General features: G+C 45.2%; 1 protein-coding gene across 1 annotated transcript in view; it reads right to left on the bottom strand.

The window, feature by feature from the left end:
* Positions 1-18,757, bottom strand: part of KAZN (kazrin, periplakin interacting protein) — a 621,239-nt gene that overhangs the window by 88,484 nt on the left and 513,998 nt on the right. Inside the window, exons 3-4 of the mRNA XM_044668681.1 lie at positions 16,425-16,669; positions 2,711-2,900 (exon numbers count right to left, since the gene is read on the bottom strand). Coding sequence (XP_044524616.1) covers positions 2,711-2,900; positions 16,425-16,669 — 435 coding nt within the window. The remainder of the gene's footprint in view (positions 1-2,710; positions 2,901-16,424; positions 16,670-18,757) is intronic.

Here is an 18,757-nt window from a genome sequence, read left to right as displayed (position 1 = left end):
CTTCCTTCCTTCTTTCCTTCCTTCCTTCCTTCCTTCCTTCCTTCCTTCCTTCCTTCCTTCCTTCCTTCCTTCCTTCCTTCCTTTTCTTTTTAATATAACTAGGAAGTGTTTGAGGTCATATTTGAACCCTTTCCAACTCCAGGTCTGGTACTCTATCTACAATACTCAGCTGTATTACTATAGCTAAAATACTATCTGAAGTACTCTTTAATCTTTATGTTTTGTATCCCTATCAACAGAGTGCTGAGCATTTAGTAGACACTTAGTAAATGTTTACTGACTATATTGAATTGATTCTCTGAAGCAGATACTTGCTCTACCAATGCCCTAAGAACTCCCTTCCTCAAAATGAGCTTGAACTGATTTTGAATGTATTCTGTACAGACTTTGATGTGGCCATGTTGTTTTCCCAACCACATGTGAGGTCTTCGGGGAGAGAGATTGCTTGCTTTTTAGCTCTGTGCCCCTAGCACCCTGGACAGTGTCTGATCCAGAGCAAGTCCTCAAGAAAAGTTTCACTGGAATTTACCAAATATAACAAAAATCAGAGGACCATGTCAGCACAGTGAATAGTTTACCAAGAGATTTCAATAAAGATGGGGGGCGGGGAAGAGAAAGAAGCCAGAATCTAAAGGTCTGGATGGGCTGGAGCCTATATCTTAGAAAGAGAATTCAGTCCCATGGAAGCATGAGTATGACAAAGCATCATAGTCTTTTGGGCCACCAGAGCCAATTTGATTAAATTCAACAAGCCTGATATGGACCAGACAGAACACGTTGAATCCCACTTCTAAGGCAACAATTACAATGCTTGAAACCAACTCTCATTTCTTCCATGAATGAGCCAACATAGGGTTATAGATTTCAAGCTGGGAAGGAATGTGAAGGTCAATGAGTCCAACTCTCCTATTTTTGCAGATGAAGGAAGTGAGGTCCCAAGAGACCTAGGACCTTGCCTAGGGTTACATGGCTAGTAAATGCCTAAAGGGGGTTTTGAACCCAGGTATTTCTGTCTCCGAGTCCAAACCTGCATCTGTTCTGCCTTGCTGTCTTCTCTTCACATCTGTTCTTTTTACTGATCTTCAAATGAGAATGATTTCTAGTCCTCTCACCATTCTGGTCACCCTTCTCTAAATGCTCCCCAGTTTACCGATGCTTTTACTAAATTGTGGTGGCTAGAACTAAACATCATAATCTTGGTGAGCATTTATTAAGTACCTACACTGTGCCAGGCATTGTGCTAAGTGCTTTTACATATATTACCTCATTTTACCCTCACAACCATGCTGGTTGGTAAGTACTTTTAATTATCCCCATTTTATATATGAGGAAATAGAGATAGAAGAAGGTTAAGTGACTTGCCCAGGGTCATATGGCTATAACTATCTGAGATAAGCTTTGAAGCTGGGTATACCTGGCTCCAAGTCCAGGATTCTACACACTTAGTCACCTAATTGCCTCCAATTTTCATAGTGTCCAAATTTTCAGACAATTTGGTTGGTATGACACTGAATAGGTAAATCAATTTAAGTTAGGATTGTCATTTTAAAAATATTGGTTCATGCTCTCTTTGTGGTGGCAAAAAATTGGGAATTGAGGGGATGCCCTTCAATAGGGGAATGGCTGAACAAACTGTGGTATCTGTTGGTGATGGAATACTATTGTGCTGAAAGGAATAATGAACTGGAGGAATTCCATGTGAACTGGAACAACCTCCAGGAAGTGATGCAGAGTGAAAGGAGCAGAACCAGGAGAATATTGTACAGAGACTGATACACTGTAGTACAATAGAATTTAATGGATTTCTCTACTAGCAGCAATGCAAGGATCCAGAACAATGTTGAGGGACTTATGAGAAAGAACGCTATCCACATCCAGAGAAAGAACTGTGGGAGCAGAAATGCAGAAGCAAAACAACTGCTTGACCACATGGGTTGATGAGGATATGATTGGGGATATTGACTCTAAATGAGTACCCTAGTGCAAATATCAATAATATGGAAATAGGTCTTGATCAATGACACATGTAAAACCCAGTGGAATTGTGTTTCAATTACAGAAGGGGGTGGGGGAAAGGGAAGGAAAGAACATGACTCTAGTAACCACGTTAAAAAATACTCTAAATTAATTAATTCAATAAAATTTACCAAATTCAAAAAAATAAAAAAGTACATTATAGCTTAAAAAAAACACACCCTTAAAAAATAAAAATAAAAATATTGGCTCAGTCTCTCCATGAGCAATTAATAATATCTAACTGCTTCTAAAGAAGAATGTTTTTAAATGTATAAAATGCAGAGAGCTATAAATGAAATGAATTATACTGAAATGTAATAATAAAAATATTTTTAAAAGCCAACTGCAGAGACCCTCAAGGTTAAGAAACCCTGATGGAAGATACGAAGAATCTAAATGGGTAAAGTGATTTGTCTGGGGTTGGTGAGGCAGTGAGAAGCAAGGCCAGGGTTCAATCCCATGTCTTCCCTCTGACTAATTCAATCATCTTCCCACCATACCATACTCTACTGCCCCTTTGTTGGATCTCTGGAGTTTGGACCACTGGCAGTGGGTTCAGATGCTGGAGCTCCAGAGGAATGGAATGTTGGGTTTTTTTTTTTTTCCCTAGAACTCTCCAGGGGTGCTGGCGTTCTTCTTTAATGGAAGGCTCCATTAAAAGCCAGCCAGTGCTCCTGGCCCAGCTGGGACTCACCTTGCCGGTCTGCGGGGTGGGGGGGATGTGAGTGGTAGAGCGTCTGTTGGCTCTGCCGGATGGCCGCAGTGAGAGGGAGGTCCGCCTGCATCACCCATTCCTGATTGCCATTGAGAACTGTCTCGCCTGGCATGGCGAGGGAATGACGCTTGGGGACATCCTTGGTCAGGGTAGCTAAGGACTGCTTTGCCTGAGCAGAGAGGAGAAAAAAAAAGAGAATGGATTACATGGGGCTCTTAAGACCTTCATTCCCACCCCTGCATAATCCATCATCAGAAAATCAATGACCTTCACTAAGCACCGCCATGGGTACTCTTCTGCATGGTTGTTGCCCTCAGAGACCCGACAATCTGACCGAGAGAAAAGGCAGCTGGGCAAATGGTCAACAATGATGTCCCCTGAAGGTAGCATCAGATTTGAGGGTTATAAGTTATTGTCAGGGAAGAGAGGTGGCTCAGTGGATGGAGAGTCAGGCCAAGAGACAGAAGGTCGTGGATTCAAACTGGCCTCAGACCTTTCCTAAATGTGTGACTCTAGGCAAATCACTTAACCCCTATTGCCTAGTCCTCACCATTTTTCTATCTTGGAATCAACCAATACTTAGTATTGATTCTAAGACAGAAGAAAAATGGTTGTCCAGTAGTTTCAGTTGTGTCCCATTGGGGTTTTAATCGGCAAAGATACTGGAATGGTTTGCCATTTCCTTCTCTTGCCCATCTGACAGATGAGGAAACTGAGGCAAAAAAGGTTAAGTGACTTGCCCAGCATCACCTAGCTATTAAGTGTCTGAAGCTGGATTTGAACTCAGGAAAATGAGTCCAGTGCTCTATCCCCTGTGCCACCTAGCTGCCCCTTCCTAGATTTAAGATATACCTTCTTAGAGTTAAGAGCTAGACGGGACCTTTGACACCATTTAGGCCAAATCCTTCATGGAAATCTAGCAGAAAAAAGCAGAATGTGCCCAAGTACACTCAGCTAGTAAGTATCTGGGGTGGGATGTGAACTCAGAGTTTCTGGTTCTGGGTCCAGCTCTCTGGCTCTTCATTCTGTCTCTGGGAAGAGTTTCATTAATGTTGACAGAAGTCGAAATAACACTTTGGAGCAAACAATCACATCTCCTTCAGTTGGAATGAGACTGAGATAGGTATAACCAGGCAAGTTCAGAAAGGGCACACGTGTACACAACTCTTGCACGAGCACCCTTAGCTAGGTATGTGATCATCTCTCCAGGGTGAGTGGCACAGGCTCCTGCCTGATCTCAGAAATGGAATGGAATCTCTTCTTGCTGCTGCTGCTGCTGAATTCTTATCCCAGTATCCCCTGCTCTTCCTGAGTGATCTCCATCAAGAGAATACTGCTGGGGCAGCTGGGTAGCTCAGTGGATTGAGAGCCGGGCCTAGAAACGGGAGGTCCTAGGTTCAAATCTGACCTCATACACTTCCTGTGTGACCCTGGACAAGTCACTTAACCCCCATTGCCTACTTTTACAATTCTTCTACCTTGGAGCCAATATACAGTATTGACTCCAAGACAGAAGGTAAGGGTTTTAAAAAAAAAAAAAAAGAAGAGAGAGAATGCTGCTAACTGGGGAAGGTTTCAGCCTTACCTGGCCTATGGGACTGAGCCTAAAGAGTGCCTGCTGGGCATCTCCCCATGACAAATGTCCTAAGACCCAGAAGGAAGGGGTCATCTCCCTCCTTCCTCAACAGCACAAGTCCCTTGTCATTTCTGTATCATGGAACTCTCTGATGGTCCGGAGAAGCTGAAGGACCCTTTCTGAGAAGGAGGCAGCTAAGTGTGGGTATAACAGAGAAGAGTGTTGGACCTGAACTCCAGTCCTACCTCAGACACTTACTTAGCTGTAGGAACCTGAATAAATTATCTTTCTTATCCTCTTTTCCAGGGGTCGGCAACGTATGGCTCTCGAGCCACATCTGGCTCTTTTGAGGGCCAGATATGGCTCTTTCTGCAGGAGCCATAAAGTCCATTTTTTTTCAGGCGCTGTTACAGGAGCGGCACTGTGAGCACTGTACGGCTCTCACGAAATTACATTTTAAAAAATGTGGCATTTATGGCTCTCACGGCCAAAAAGGTTGCCGACCCCTGGTCTATTCCTTCATCTGTAAAATGGGTATAATAGCAGCACCTCCTTTACAGAGTTGTAATGATGAAAAGAGATAGTATTTAAAGCTTTCTGCAAACTCTACAGTGATATGTAATTGCTAGTTATTGATATAAATAAAAATGAATAAATTAAAATACATGATTACATGAGAAACGATTCTATTGGAATATAGTTATCAAATTATTTTTTAAAAAATCATAAGCTCTAGGCTAAGAACCTCTGCACTGCCAGATTAGGACAAATGGGACGATCAAACTGGAACAAGGTGTCTTGGAGCTCTTGAGGCCCTCTGGGTCTTTTCTGAGTCTGAGGAAAAGGCCAGCAGGAAAGACTTAGGTTCAAAATGTGACCCAGGCACTTACTAGCTTTATGATGACCCCCTTCTCCCTACAAGTCACTTCCAAATAAAAATTCCGTGCCTCAGTTTCCTCATCTGTGAAATGTAGTGGGAAAAGGGAGATTGGCTTTGAGGGTCTCTAAGATTACTTCTAAATCTGTGATTCTCTGATTTATGATCAGATACTTCCTGACATCCAGCCTGATTTCACATCCCCTTTATGGCTTCTGTTTTGTAGCCCAAATAGATTATTAGCTATTCTCTAATCTCTATGTACCCGTGGTGGCAAACCTATGGCACATGTGCCAGAGGGGGAACTCAGAGCCCTCGCTGTGGGCACACACAGCACCATCGCCCCAGCACAGAGTTTTTCAGAGTTCCTTACTAGAAAGCCAAAGGGATGTGGGGCCAGGCTGCTCCCTTCCCCCTCAACTGAGGACAATTCTCACATCACCACCCCTCTAAAAGGTTCCCCATCACTGAAGTATGTACCATTTCCTGTAATACCAAAACAATGACAAGTAACTTGAAGGTTTTCAAAGTGCTTTACATATGTTGTGTCATTTGATCCCCCTCAATAATCCTATATTGGAGGTATTATTATTATCCTCATTCTATAGATGAGGGACCTGAGGCTGAGAGGAGGTGAAGTGATTTATACAGGGCCACATGGCTAGTTACTGAGACAGAAATTGAACCCAAGTCTTCCTGATTCCAAGGCTAGCACTCTACCTATTATCATGAGCAGGTACTTAGAATTATTATGAAGTTCTGAGATAATGTCCATTAAGCACATTACAAACTTTAAGGTGCCATATAAATGTCAAAAGTATGAAACCAATGTAGCCAAGATTAGAAGGAAAGCAGAAAATTAGGGGGGGAAATTTTATAGACAGTTTCTCAGATAATGTCTTCATATCTCAAATATATAGAGAACTGTCAAATTTATAAGAATATGAGTCATTTGCCAACTGACAAATGGCCAAAGGATACGAACGGGCAGTTTTGGGAAGAAGAAATCAAAGTTATAAATAGTCATAGGAAAAAATGCTTTAAATCATTATTGATTAGAGAAATGAAAATTAAACCAGTCCTGACATGTCATCTCACATCTAGCAGATTGGCTAAAATGTTAGAAGGGGAAAATGATAAATGGAAGGATTGTGGGAAAATGACAAATTGGAGGGGATGTGGGAAATGTGGGGTGCTAATACACTGCTGGTGGAATTATGATTGGAACCAACCACTTTGAAGAATGATCTGGAATTACGTCCTAAGAGTTATAAAACTGTGCATGTCCTTTGACCCAACAATGCCACAATGAGGTCTGTTTCCCAAGGTGTTCAAGGGAAAAGGAAAAGAACCCAAGTGCTCTAAAATATTTATGGCAGCTCTCTTTGTGGTGGCAAAAACTGGAAGCGGAAGGGTTACCATCCAATGGGGAATGGCTGAATAAGTGGTGGTATACAATGGTGTTAGAATACTACTATGCAGTGAGAAATGACGAGCGGGATGTTTTTAGAAAACACAGGGAAAGGAAGACATGCATGAAATAACAGAATGACACAATCAGGACCAAGAGAAGGTTGTATATGGTAACAGCAACCTTGTTCCAGAGTATCTGGGAGTGACCAAGTTATTCTGAGTAATATGGATGTTCAAATCAACTACCTATAAAGGAGGATGCTAGCCACCTCCAGAGAAAGAGCTGATTTACAGAAAAATGAATTATATGATTGTATGTATGTATATATGTATTTTTATAAGAAAAGTTAAGGAGGAAAGTGTAAGTTTGCAGAGGGCAGAAGCACGGGGCAGCAGAGTACAAGATTCTGGAATTCTGCAGGGGAGAGCTGAGCTGTTACTAAGAGACAGTTGGACTTTGGGCTGAGTCTTTCTCTCTGAGGTCTTGATCTGAGGAGGTTAGTTATTTTCCTGTGGCTGTTTCTACCTTATCTCCCCATCTTGCCTGCTGCTCTGTTATCCTGCTTCCCTGATGGCTGGTTGATATCTACTGAGATCCTGTGGTGGTCCTGAGACATCTGGTATCTGATTGTGAGATTCGGAATAGATCCTTTTGGATCTTGGACCTTCTTTGGGCCCGTCAGGCTTACACAGACCCTTTCCTTAAAATCAGCAAAGGGGGATTTAGTGTTAGTTCAGCCAAGTACAGGAATTGGGAATTTAGATAGTGAGGAGAGGGGTAGAGTAGGAAAATCACTCCGAGGACATCTCTTGAAGAGATATTTAAATCTGGGAGTTTTAGGTAATTGCCATTATAGATTAAGTTTATCCAAATCCCTTCTAACCTTTCCCTCGTTAATTAAAACCAACTTTTATTTACTATCTTAGTGGTCTGTGTGAGTCATCTCAATGTCTGATTCTGTCTGCCCTGGGCTTGGGTGGCCTTCCCAAAACAGGTTAATCTTCTGTTACTGGTCCTAATTAACCATCAAATCCCATCCCCTAAACCCATCAACATTATAGTATGTATGTATGTGTGTATATGTGAAGTGCTGGTCTTCTCTAAGGTGGGGTTGAGAGGGAGGGAAGGAGGGAGAATGCTCAGAATTCAAAATGTAACCCCAAAAAAGGACAGTTAGGTGGCTTAGTGGATTGAGAGCCAAGTCTAGAAATGGGAGGTTCTGGGTTCAAATCTGACTTCAGACACTTTCTAGCTGTGTGACCCTGGGCAAGTCACTTAACTCCCTTTGCCTAGCCCTCACCACTCTCCTGCTTTGGAACCAATACACAGTATTGATTCTATGGAGGAAAATAATTTTAGAAAAAAAAATTTTGAAAGATTTAACAAAAACAAAATTTTTTTTCAAAAGAGAGAGTATGCCACAGGGGTTAGAGAGCTGGCTTCTAAGACTCAAGAAAACCAGGGTTGGCATCTCTCCTCTGACATTTCCTGGCTGTGGGCCCCAGGCGAGCCACATGGCTCACACACTTAGCAGCTCAGTGCTCCAGACAGCCCTCTACCAATTGAAGTTGAAGATGTGTCTATCTGCATTAAGAAAGGGAGTTTCCTCACCTGGGAGTTCCCTTTAGCATTTGATGAGAAGTCAAATACCACCTCCGACAATGGGCAGGGAGGTAACTGGGCAAGTCACAGTATCACACAGAGCTCCAGTTCCCTCAACTGTAAAATGAACATAACACTATTTGGACATACAGGAGATGCTTAATAACTGTTTAGTGACTGGGGTAGCTGCGTGGCTTAGCAGGTTGAGAGCCAAGCCTAAAAAATGTGAGGTCCTGGGTTCAAATCTGACCTCAAACATTTTCCCAGCTGAGTGGCCCTGGGCAGGTCACTTAACCCTGTTTGCCTAGCCATTAGCTGCTCTTCTGTTTAAGTGTTGTTACTAAGACAGAAAAGTAGTGATTTTAAAAGAAGATATAATTGCTGTTTGACTTTTAAAGCCTTGTACATCCTGGCCCTTTCCTAGCTTTCCAGTCTTCTTACACCTGACTGTCCTCCACAAAGTCCTCTGATCCAAACAGGGCTGCTCTGCCTCCTGACTCCAGGCACTTTGCTTGGCTATCCCCTGTGCCTGGGGCGCCTTTCCCTCCTCATCTTTGCCTCTTCCTTGAAGTCTTAGGCTAAAATCAGAGCTAGTGCAAGAAGGCTTTCCCAGCCCGTCTTCATTCTAGTGCCTTCCCTCTGCCCAGCTTCCACCTTGTCTGTCCATATCTTAAACGGATCAAATACTTTTCTGGCTGTGTCCACCCTTAGTATAAGTTCTTTGAGGGCAGGGCCAGGCTTTTGTCTTTCTCGGTTTCTTCAGAATTTAACATGGGACCCCATACGTAAAAAAAATCACTTCTTTTTTTGTTGTTAAACCCTTACCTTCTGTCTTGGAGTTAAGAGTCAATACTGTGTATTGGTTCCAAGGCAGAAGAGTGGTAAGGGCTAGGCAATGGAGGTTAAGTGACTTGCCCAGGGTCACACAGCTGGGAAGTGTCTGAGGCCAGATTTGAACCCAGGACCTCCCATCTCTAGGTCTGGCTCTCCATCCATTTAGCTACCTTACTTGCCCCCACATAAGAAATTCTTAACGACTGCTTGCTGGTTGACTGAGGTAAACTGAGAAAAGAAGGTGCCAGTATATTCCTCAGAGGAGATTCCAGGTGGGAAGTCTTTATAAGAGGCCAAAGGGGCAAACCTGCTTCGTGTGTAGCTTAATAACAGCAGGTGGCTGAGCTGACTTTTCATTTATCTCATTGCAGCCAAACTAACTTGCTTGGTGTTTCCCCGGCCACGTTATTTGGCTCTTCTGGCCTCCATGCAGTGGCACAGGCTGTCTTCCATGCCTAGAATGCCTGTTCTCCTGCCTCCCGCCTTCTTCTTGGAGCTTCCTTGGGGGCTCATTTCAGGCACGGCCTCGGACACGGCGCCTTCGTGGCTCTCTGAAAACATCAGCATCCTCTCCTACCACCCAATGCCTTTGTATGCACTTTGTATTCCCTTCTGGGCAAACATATTGCTCCTTCCCAGGACGCTGTAGCTTGGGGAGGGCAGGGGCTGCTTTCAAGGTTGCCTTTTCGTCTCTGCTGCTCACCAGACTCTCTGGCCAAGTCAGAAGTACTTGTGGAACTGAACACCAAGAATTAACTGTGGGACCTAAGTCACTCTTGGGGTGTCTGTTTCCTAATCTATAGAAAGGGGTTGGGGCCAGAACATCTGCTCAAGTCCTTCTCAACTCTTCATCTACAACCCTATGAGCTTGAGAATGACAGATTCAGAGTTGGAAGGGACCTTAGACATCACCTTGCTGAATTCCTCCCATTTTACAGACAAGGAAATCAAGGCCCAAGGAATCGAAAGGATTTGCCTGGGATGACACCAGTAGTAAGTGTGACAAAGTCAGGATATGAATCCAAAGCCCTCGACTCTAAATCTAGATAGTCCTCCGCAAGGGGATTGAGAGCAAGTATTTTTTTTATTTTTTTTAAACCCTTAACTTCTGTGTATTGGCTCCAAGGCAGAAGAATGGTAAGGGTGGGCAATGGGGGTCAAGTGACTTGCCCAGGGTCACACAGCTGGGAAGTGTCTGAGGCCAGATATGAACCTGGGACCTCCTGTCTCTAGGTCAGACTCTCAATCCAGTGAGCTACCAGCTGCCTTAGAGCAAGTACTTTAAAAGAGAGATGCTGCAGAAGGGCAGCTAAGTGACTCAGTGGATGGAGAGCCAGACCTGGAGACAGGAGGTTCAAATTTGGCCTCAGATGCTTCCTGGCTGTGTGACCCTGGGCAAGTCACTTAACCCCCACTGCTTGGCCTTTACCATACTGCTCTTCTGCCTTAGACCCAATATAGAGCATTTACTCTAAGATAGAAGGTAAGGGTTTAAGAAGAAGAGATGCTGCAGGAAAGAGAGAGACATTTTCTGATGGGACTAACATGGGAACTTGGGTTTGCCAGACTCTGTGGTTATAGAAGGTTAAATGGGAGAACAGGTAATACTTCGCAAACCTTAAGGCACTGTATAGACATTATTTTTAACTACTACCCCTAGCACCACTACCACCATCACTACCACATGTATTAAACATTTTGTTTTGGGAAGTGCTTAACATGGTTCGTGGGAGGGACAGATGAATTTTAAAACTTGTTATTTGAAAAAAATTAAAATCTAAACTACTGATGAGAGAGGAAGAGGGAGGGAAGAAGAGGGAGGGAGAGATAGACAGAAAGAGGCAGATACTGAAACTTAGGGTGTCAAGGCTCCTGGCATAGGTCCTCTTCTTTCCTGGGAGACATAGCTGGGAATAAATGTCTTGGGCTTGCTTAAGAGGGAGAGGGCCTGGGGGCAGCTGGGTAGCTCAGTGGATTGAGAGCCAGGCCTAGAGATGGGAAGTTCTGGGTTCAATTCTGGCCTCAGACACTTCCCAGCCGTGTGACCCTGAGCAAGTCACTTGACCCCCATTGCCCACCCTTACCACTCTTCTGCCTTGGAGCCAATACACAGTATTGATTCCAAGGTAGAAGGTAAGGGTTTAAAAAAAAAAAAAAAAGAGGGAGGGGGTCCATGGGAGTTGCCTAGGTACAGAAGTCACCGGGTCAGTGGCGAGAGAGGCGTGCCAGCCCTATCGTCTAGCAGCAAGAAAGGAGCAGCCTGGGAGGACCAGAGGATGCTCAGATTGAGAGGATCATAGGAGTTCAAGGTAGAAGGGTCTTGTTAGGTGGCTCAGTGGTCAGAGAGCCAGGAGGTCCTGGGGTCAAAGCTGATCTCAGATACATCCTAACTGTGTGACCCTGAACAGGTCACTTTACGCCAATTGCCTAGCCACTACTGCTCTTCTGCCTTAGAACCAATACTTAGTAAAGGTTTAAAAGAAATAAGAAAAGAAAGATCCTCCAGTCTCAACCCTCAGCTTGGGAGCTAGGAAGACCCAGGTTCAAATGCTCCCTCTGACACCTATCCTAAGATCTAGATTGAAAGGCAGGAGGGACTGTGGAGGGCGACTAGTCCAAACCCTGATTCTACAGAGGAGGAAAGGAAGGCAGGCAGAAGTAGAAGGACTTCCCGAAGCGCATTCCCTCCCCACGATGCACTGTGTTATCTCACACACAGTGAGGGCTTATGGTCGCTGATGTCTCTAGTCACAACTAGGTCTAATGTAGTGGCAAATCAGGGATCCCCCAACTGGATCTCCTGTCTCTACACCCAGCATTCTTTTCCTGCTTTTGCCCTGAAGTAAATCCTTTTCCCTGCTGACCTCAGTTTACCTAACAACAGAAAGGGGAGAACAAAGTTTCCTCAAGATTCTCAGCTCAAAGAGGGTCTAGACCAAGTCATCTGGATATTCTGATGCTCTAGATTGCAGGAAGGACAGGCAGTTTTCCGTGGGACAGAAGGCAGCACAGGTTTGGGACTTAGGGAGCAGTCCCCCCTGCCTTTGGAATTCTGGCTAACCATTAGCCAGGACCGACGTCTGCTGACCTTCGGCTGCATCCAGCCCTGAGGTACTAATTAACTAGACCGAGGGCCGTGGAGGATGGCACATGGCCCCCATCCAGGAAAGAGCCGCAGATTTACAGGCTAGAAGGGCAGGTAGCTAGTTTGCCTTCAGGCACGGCCGATCGTCGGGTTCTGTCTCACGGGAGACCCCAGATCTGGCCTGGCCATGGTTTAATCCTAACCCCATTCTGAGAAAACAAGCCAAGAGCTGGGACTCAGGAGAGAATTGGCTTCTCACAGAGAAATAACATCTGGTCAGTGTGGAAAATAAAGGAAAAGAACTCTAGCGTGAGAGTCAAGTGATGTGGGTTCAAGTCCCTGCCATTAACTTGCTCTGTGACCATAGAAAGGTCATTTCCCTTCTCCGGGCTTCAGGATCATCTTCTGTAAAATGAGGCAGGTGGACTAGAGAGTTTCCAGAGTCTTATCCAGCTTTAAAACTATCAAATATTATTTGGAAAGTCCTTACTTAGCACAGTGCTGGAGAGCTAGGTGATAGTACTCTGAGCCTAGAGTCAGGAAGATTCATTTCCTTGAATTCAAATCTGGCCTCGGACATTTATAAGCTATCTGACCCTTACCAAGTCACTTAACCCTGTTTGCCTCAGTTTCCTCATCTGTAAAATGAGCTGGAAAAGGAAAGGATAACTACTCCATTATTTTTGCTGTGACCCTAACCAAGTCTCTTAACCCTGTTTGCCCCAGTTTCCTCATCTGTAAAATGAGCTGGAGAAGAAAAGGATAAATCATTCTATTATCTTTGTTGTGTGACCCTAACTAAGTCACTTAACCCTGTTTGCCTCAGTTTCCTCAACTGTAAAATGAGCTGGAGAAGGAAAGGTTAAGCCACTCTATTATCTTTGTTGTGTGACCCTAACCAAGTCACTTAACCCTATTTGCCTCAGTTTTTCATCTGTAAAATGAGCTGGAAAAGGGAAGGATAACCACTCCATTACTTTTGCTGTGTGACCTTAACCTAGTCACTTAACCCTGTTTGCCCCAGTTTCCTCATCTGTAAAATGAGCTGGAGAAGGAAAGGATAAACCACTCTATTATCTTTGTTGTGTGACCCTAACCAAGTCACTTAACCCTGTTTGCCTCAGTTTCCTAATCTGTAAAATGAGCTGGAGAAGGAAATGGGAAACCACTTGAGTATCTTTACTAAGAAAACTGCAAATGGGATCATGAAGAATAAGACACAATTGAAATGCCTGAAAAACAAGGAAGAAGAGACCAATGCCTGGGACATAATATGTGCTTAATAAATTTTTGTTTCCCTAATTCCTTCATAAAGTTCCATGATTCCCCTGTGAGAATGGAGAGAGGAAAATTAGATTCAAAGCTTAGTTCTGCCATTGACTTGTCTGTGTGACCCCTCTTTGGGCCTCAGTTTCCCCAAGTGTAAAACAAGGCACTTTAGATGAATTAGAACACTGATTCCAATTTTGAAAATTCTATGAATCTTTATCCAAATTCACTTTTAAGGCCAGTTATGATACCCATTTCCTATTGTCTAGAAGGAAAGAAATGAGTATATTATCGAGTGCCAGGCCCTGGGCTGAGTGTTTTAAAAATAAACTTCATTGGCTCCTCACAGCAACCCTGGGAAGGAAGTACTGTTATCCCTATCATTACAGATGAGGAAACTGAGGCAAAAGGGGTTAATTTGGGAGCAGCTGGGTAGCTCAGTGGACTGAGAGCCAGACCTAAAGACGGGAGGTCCTAGGTTCAAATTTGACCTCAGACACTTCCCAGCTGTGTGACCCTGGGCAAGTCACTTGACCCCCATTGCCCAGCCCTTACCACTCTTCTGCCTTAGAGCCAATACACAGTATTGACTCCAAGACGGAAAGTGAAGGTTTTTAAAAAAAAAAAGGGGGGGGGGAGTTAAGTGATTTGTCTGGAGCCATACAGTTAGTAAGTGTTTGAGGTCACATTTGAACCCAGGTCTTCCTCACTCTAGGCCCAGTGCTCTGAACCACCTATCTCCTTATAAGAATGAAAAAGGTCAAGGATAGTTGGGTGGCTCAATGGACAGGAAACCAACCCTGGAGATAGGAAGTCCTGGGTTCAAATCTGGCCTCAGATACTTCCTAACTGAGTAACTGTGGACAGGTCATTTAACCCCCATTGCCTAGACTTTACAGTTCTTCTGCCTTGGAACCAATACCCAGCATCAATTTTTGTTTTAAAGGGGGAAAAAAAAAGATTGAAGGAAGTCAAGTGTGGCTCCAGGGCCAGCAGAGTCTATCCACTGGACCATCGTGCTTCCTAAAGGAATGGAGGAAGCCTAGAGTGGTAGAGTGAGATCTGCTTGGACCAGAAGTTTTGGACTTAAACCCATGTGACCTTGGATAAGTCACTTCCTTTCCTCTAGCCTTCAGTCTCTTTTATCTGTAAAATGAGCATAAAGGCAATGCTCTCCTCCAACGTCAGGGAGTGATAAGAGAAATCTGTCCACTAGGTGTCAGTGTTGGGCAACGAAGCCCAGCTTGGGGAAGGGACCGATGACGGTCCCAACCTCAGAGAACATCTCACATGGTCTAAAGGAGAGAAACCCAACAGGACAGGATCTTTAGAGCCTGGAAAGCCTTGTCTGTCTGGCCCCAGGGGGTCAGAGCAATGGGTACATGCTGGGAGGAGAGAAATGGGATTTTTGTAAAATTCCCAGGAAAGATTTCCCGGCAGACGTGGTCCCCAGTCAGAACAGGCTGCCAAGGGAGGCAGCCAGGGAGTTCCCCATCTCTGGAGATCTCTCAGTAAAAGTCTGGAGGACCACTGCCACCCCAGGATTCTCTTCTTATTCTTTACAAGTAATGAGACTTTCTCTATCTCCATACTTTGCATGGCTCCCACCCCATGCCCAGGCACTCTCCCCTCATCGATGCCTCTTAAAATCTCTAGTTTCAGGGGCCGCTGGGTAGCTCAGTGGATAGAGAGCCAGCCCTAGAGATGGGAGGTCTTGGGTTCAAATCTGGCCTCAGACACTTCCTAGTTGTGTGTCCCTGGGTAAGTCACTTAACCCCCATTGCCTACCCTTATCGCTCTTCTGCCTCGAAACCAGTATTGATTTTAAGATGGAAGGTGAGAGTTTACTAATGGAAAAATAGAGTCTATTTGCTGGTCTCAGACACTTCCTAGCTGTGTGACCCTGGGCAAGTCACTTAACCCCCACTACTGTTTAGTCCTTACCACTCTTCTGCCTTAGACCCATACACAGTATTGATTCTAAAGTGGAAGGTAAGAGTTTAATAATTTATTTATTTATTTGTTTCTTTGTTTAATTTATTTTTTAAATTTTAAACCCTCAACTTCTGTGTATTGACTTATAGGTGGAAGATTGGCAAGGGTAGGCAATGGGGGTCAAGTGACTTGCCCAGGGTCACACAGCTGGGAAGTGTCTGAGGCTGGATTTGAACCTAGGACCTCCTGTCTCTAGGCCTGGCTCTCAATCCACTGAGCTACCCAGCTGCCCCCTAATAATTTATTTTTAAAAAGTCTCTTTGCTGGCCTCAGACACTTCTTGGGTGAAATTTGAGCTGCTGTCAGAAAATCACAGACTGAGAGCTGGAAGGGATGGAAGTGGTCATCGAATCCAGGTCCACGTTTGACAGATGAGGCAACTGAGGCTCAGACAGGCTGTTACCCAAACTCACAAAGGGGGTAAATAGTAGAGCAGGGATTTTTGCCAGGACTCCAACACCTGGATCTGGCCTTTTCCTGAGTGTGTTCATATGCTGGGAGGGCTGCTTGGAGAGTGGCTTACTCTCCAGTGACCATGAAGATGGTAAGACCCTACGTTATGATTGTGGTTATTATTACTACACTCTGAATTATTGTTGTTCAGTCGTTTTAGTTGCGTCTGATGCTGCATGAGCCCAATTTGGGTTTTCTTGGAAGCTCCTGGAGTGGTTGGCCATTTCCTTCTCCAGCTCATTTTAGAGGTGAGGAAACTGAGGCAAACAAGGTCTAGTGACTTGCCCAGGGTCATACAGGTAGGAAGTGTCTGAGGCCAGATTTGAACTCAGAAAGAGAAGTCTCCCTGATTCCAGAGCTGGCACTGTATCCATCATACTGCCTAGCATTAACCTCTTTACTGTTCCTTCTCTTCCTCCCACTACTACTCCCACTGCTGTTCCTACCACCATCCCCATCACCATCCCCACCACTACTGCTAGGATTACTATTGTTCCTCCTCCTCCCACTACTACTGCTGTACACTATTTATTCTCTCTCCTCATTGGCTGGAACAGAGCAGGGGACCAGCCAGCCAGAGCATCTCACCATAGCCAGCTCAGCTTCGAGCTCCTTCATCCTGTTGTCCTTCAGGTCCAGCTGTGAGCGCAAGGATGTGGCATGGTCCGTGGCCTCTTTGGCCTGCCGGCGCAGCTCCCACTTCTCCCGCTCCAGAAGGTCCTTCTCTTTTGCCAGGGCTTTGACTGCATCCTCACTCTCCTGTGGAAAGAAAGCAGGGAGAGAGAGAGAAGGATCAGGGGGCTGCAGAGCATCTCCTCTGGGCTTGGCCAAGGCTGCGCCACACCTGAGTGTACAGAGCGGTGGCACGCTGTTCTCTGGCTGGCACCTGGCTAGAGACCCTGGGACCGTCCCCTCCTTATTTCTGCGGAGCCCCTTTCTATGTGCAAGCCAATTGCTTGGCCAGTAAACACTTCTTAAAGCCCGTTATGTTTGTGCCGGGCACTGGGGATACAAGGAGGAAGAATGACCCAGTTCTTGCCCTCAAGGAGCTCAGAGTCTGTTGGCTGGGTTGGGTTTGCTGGTCTCCACCTACATGGCACTGCTCTCATTCTGTGATGCTGTGAACTTTGGGGCCCTGAGGGAAGGGGAGGGGGTGGAAAGGGCTGGCAGTCAGGGTCAGAAAGGATGGGGCAATCAGTCGGGATTTCCAAAAGAAGAGGGAGGATGGCAGCATTATAGAGAGGGGGTGGATAGAACTTGAACTTGGGAGTCAGGAAGACTTTGGTTCAAATCTTGCCTGCCTCAGGTATTTATGACCTTGGGGACACTGGGAAAGTCACTCCAGCAATGTGCCTCAGTTTCCTTATCTGTAAAATGAGATTTGACTTGATCATTTCGAATGTCCTTTCCCATTCTAAATCTGTGATTTGTATAATCCTGACTCAACAGGGTCTTTCTGGGTCTCAGATTTTTCATCCATCAAAGTAAGGGGGTTGGAGCCAAAAGTTTTTCAGATCTCCTTCAATTCTGTAGTGATGATGACCCTATGAATTTAGTCACTGACCAAGTGGTGAGGGGCCATCTAGGGTCTCCCCACCCTTCCAGCCCATCACACATGAAGCCACACTCGGACTCTCCACTTTGGGCTGTGGGTTTTCCTTTTTACTCCTAGGCTTGCGATTGCTTTTTCACGGGGAGAAAGAGGAATCCATCCCAAAGCTGAGTGGCCTTCCCCCTCCCCTAAATGAGGTACACAACCCCCACGCTGGGTTTGTGCTCTGCTGGTTCCAAGGTATTTCTGGATGGCCGTGACCCCCTCTAGCTAAAGAAGAACCTGCAGTTCAGTCAAATCTGGGGCCCCTGTGGCAACCTTTTTGGATCTTCCCATCAATCTCCCAGCCAGAAGCTGACTCTAACACATCATAGTGGGCGAGACAGACAGACGTGGTCCTTGGGTTTGAGTTAGAACAGAAGAAAGCACAGTTTTGCAGTAAAAAGAAGCTCGTTAGTATTTCTCAAATTGTGGTGTGTGTGTGTGTGTGTGTGTGTGTGTGTGTGTGTGTGTGTTGGGGGCAAGGAAGGCGTATTAAAACTCCCACTCTCAGTGTGGAGGAGCTCAACAATTTACTTCCTGTGTGAACTCGGCCAAGTTAATTCACCTCTCTGGGCCTCATTGCTAGATCAGAGATGTTTTTGATCTTTGAGGCTTTCTCTGTCTCCAGGCTGCCACCATTGTTGTCAGCTCCTCCTCTTATGCCGGTATCTTTTTTTTTTTTTCCTTCTCTGTCTCTTCCTTCCCTTCTCTGCCCACCCCTCTAATATAATCTTACTGGGCCATGCCTCAGTCTTGGATTACTCCCACCATCTGCTGCCTTCACTGTTGATTATCTCCAATAAAGCCTGCACAGATCTCATTCCTACATACAGCTATTTCCCTGCTGTCTCTCTCTCTCTTGAGTTCCATGAGAGCAGGGACTGTCTTTCACCCTTCTTTGCACCCCCAGCTCCTGGCTCAACAGTGCTGGTACAGAGTCAGTACTTAAGAAATACTTGTAGCCTAACTGACAATATCTGGAACCTTCTATTCTAGGAAAGAAACTTCTAGTTTTCTGTTTGGTTCCCCAGCTTGTGACTTCTAGGGAGGCAAAGAAATGAAGTTGGATGGAATGACATCTAAGATTCCTTCCAACTTTAAACCTATGGTCCTATGTGGAGATGTCTTATTCACTCACTTCTCTGTCTGCCTCTGTCTGTCTGTCCCAGGCTCTCTCCCTCTCCCTCTCTCCCTCTCCCTCTCTCCCCCTCCTTTCTCCCCTTTTCTCTCTGTCTCTCTCTCTCCCTCCCTTTCTCTCTCTCTCTCCTCTCTCTCTCTCTCTCTCTCTCTCTCTCTCTCTCTCTCTCTCTCTCTCTCTCTCTCTCCT

The sequence above is a fragment of the Gracilinanus agilis genome, chromosome 3 (genome assembly GCF_016433145.1).
Source record: "Gracilinanus agilis isolate LMUSP501 chromosome 3, AgileGrace, whole genome shotgun sequence".
Classification (NCBI taxonomy): domain Eukaryota; kingdom Metazoa; phylum Chordata; class Mammalia; order Didelphimorphia; family Didelphidae; genus Gracilinanus; species Gracilinanus agilis.
This window is presented reverse-complemented; position numbering and strand designations above follow the sequence as displayed.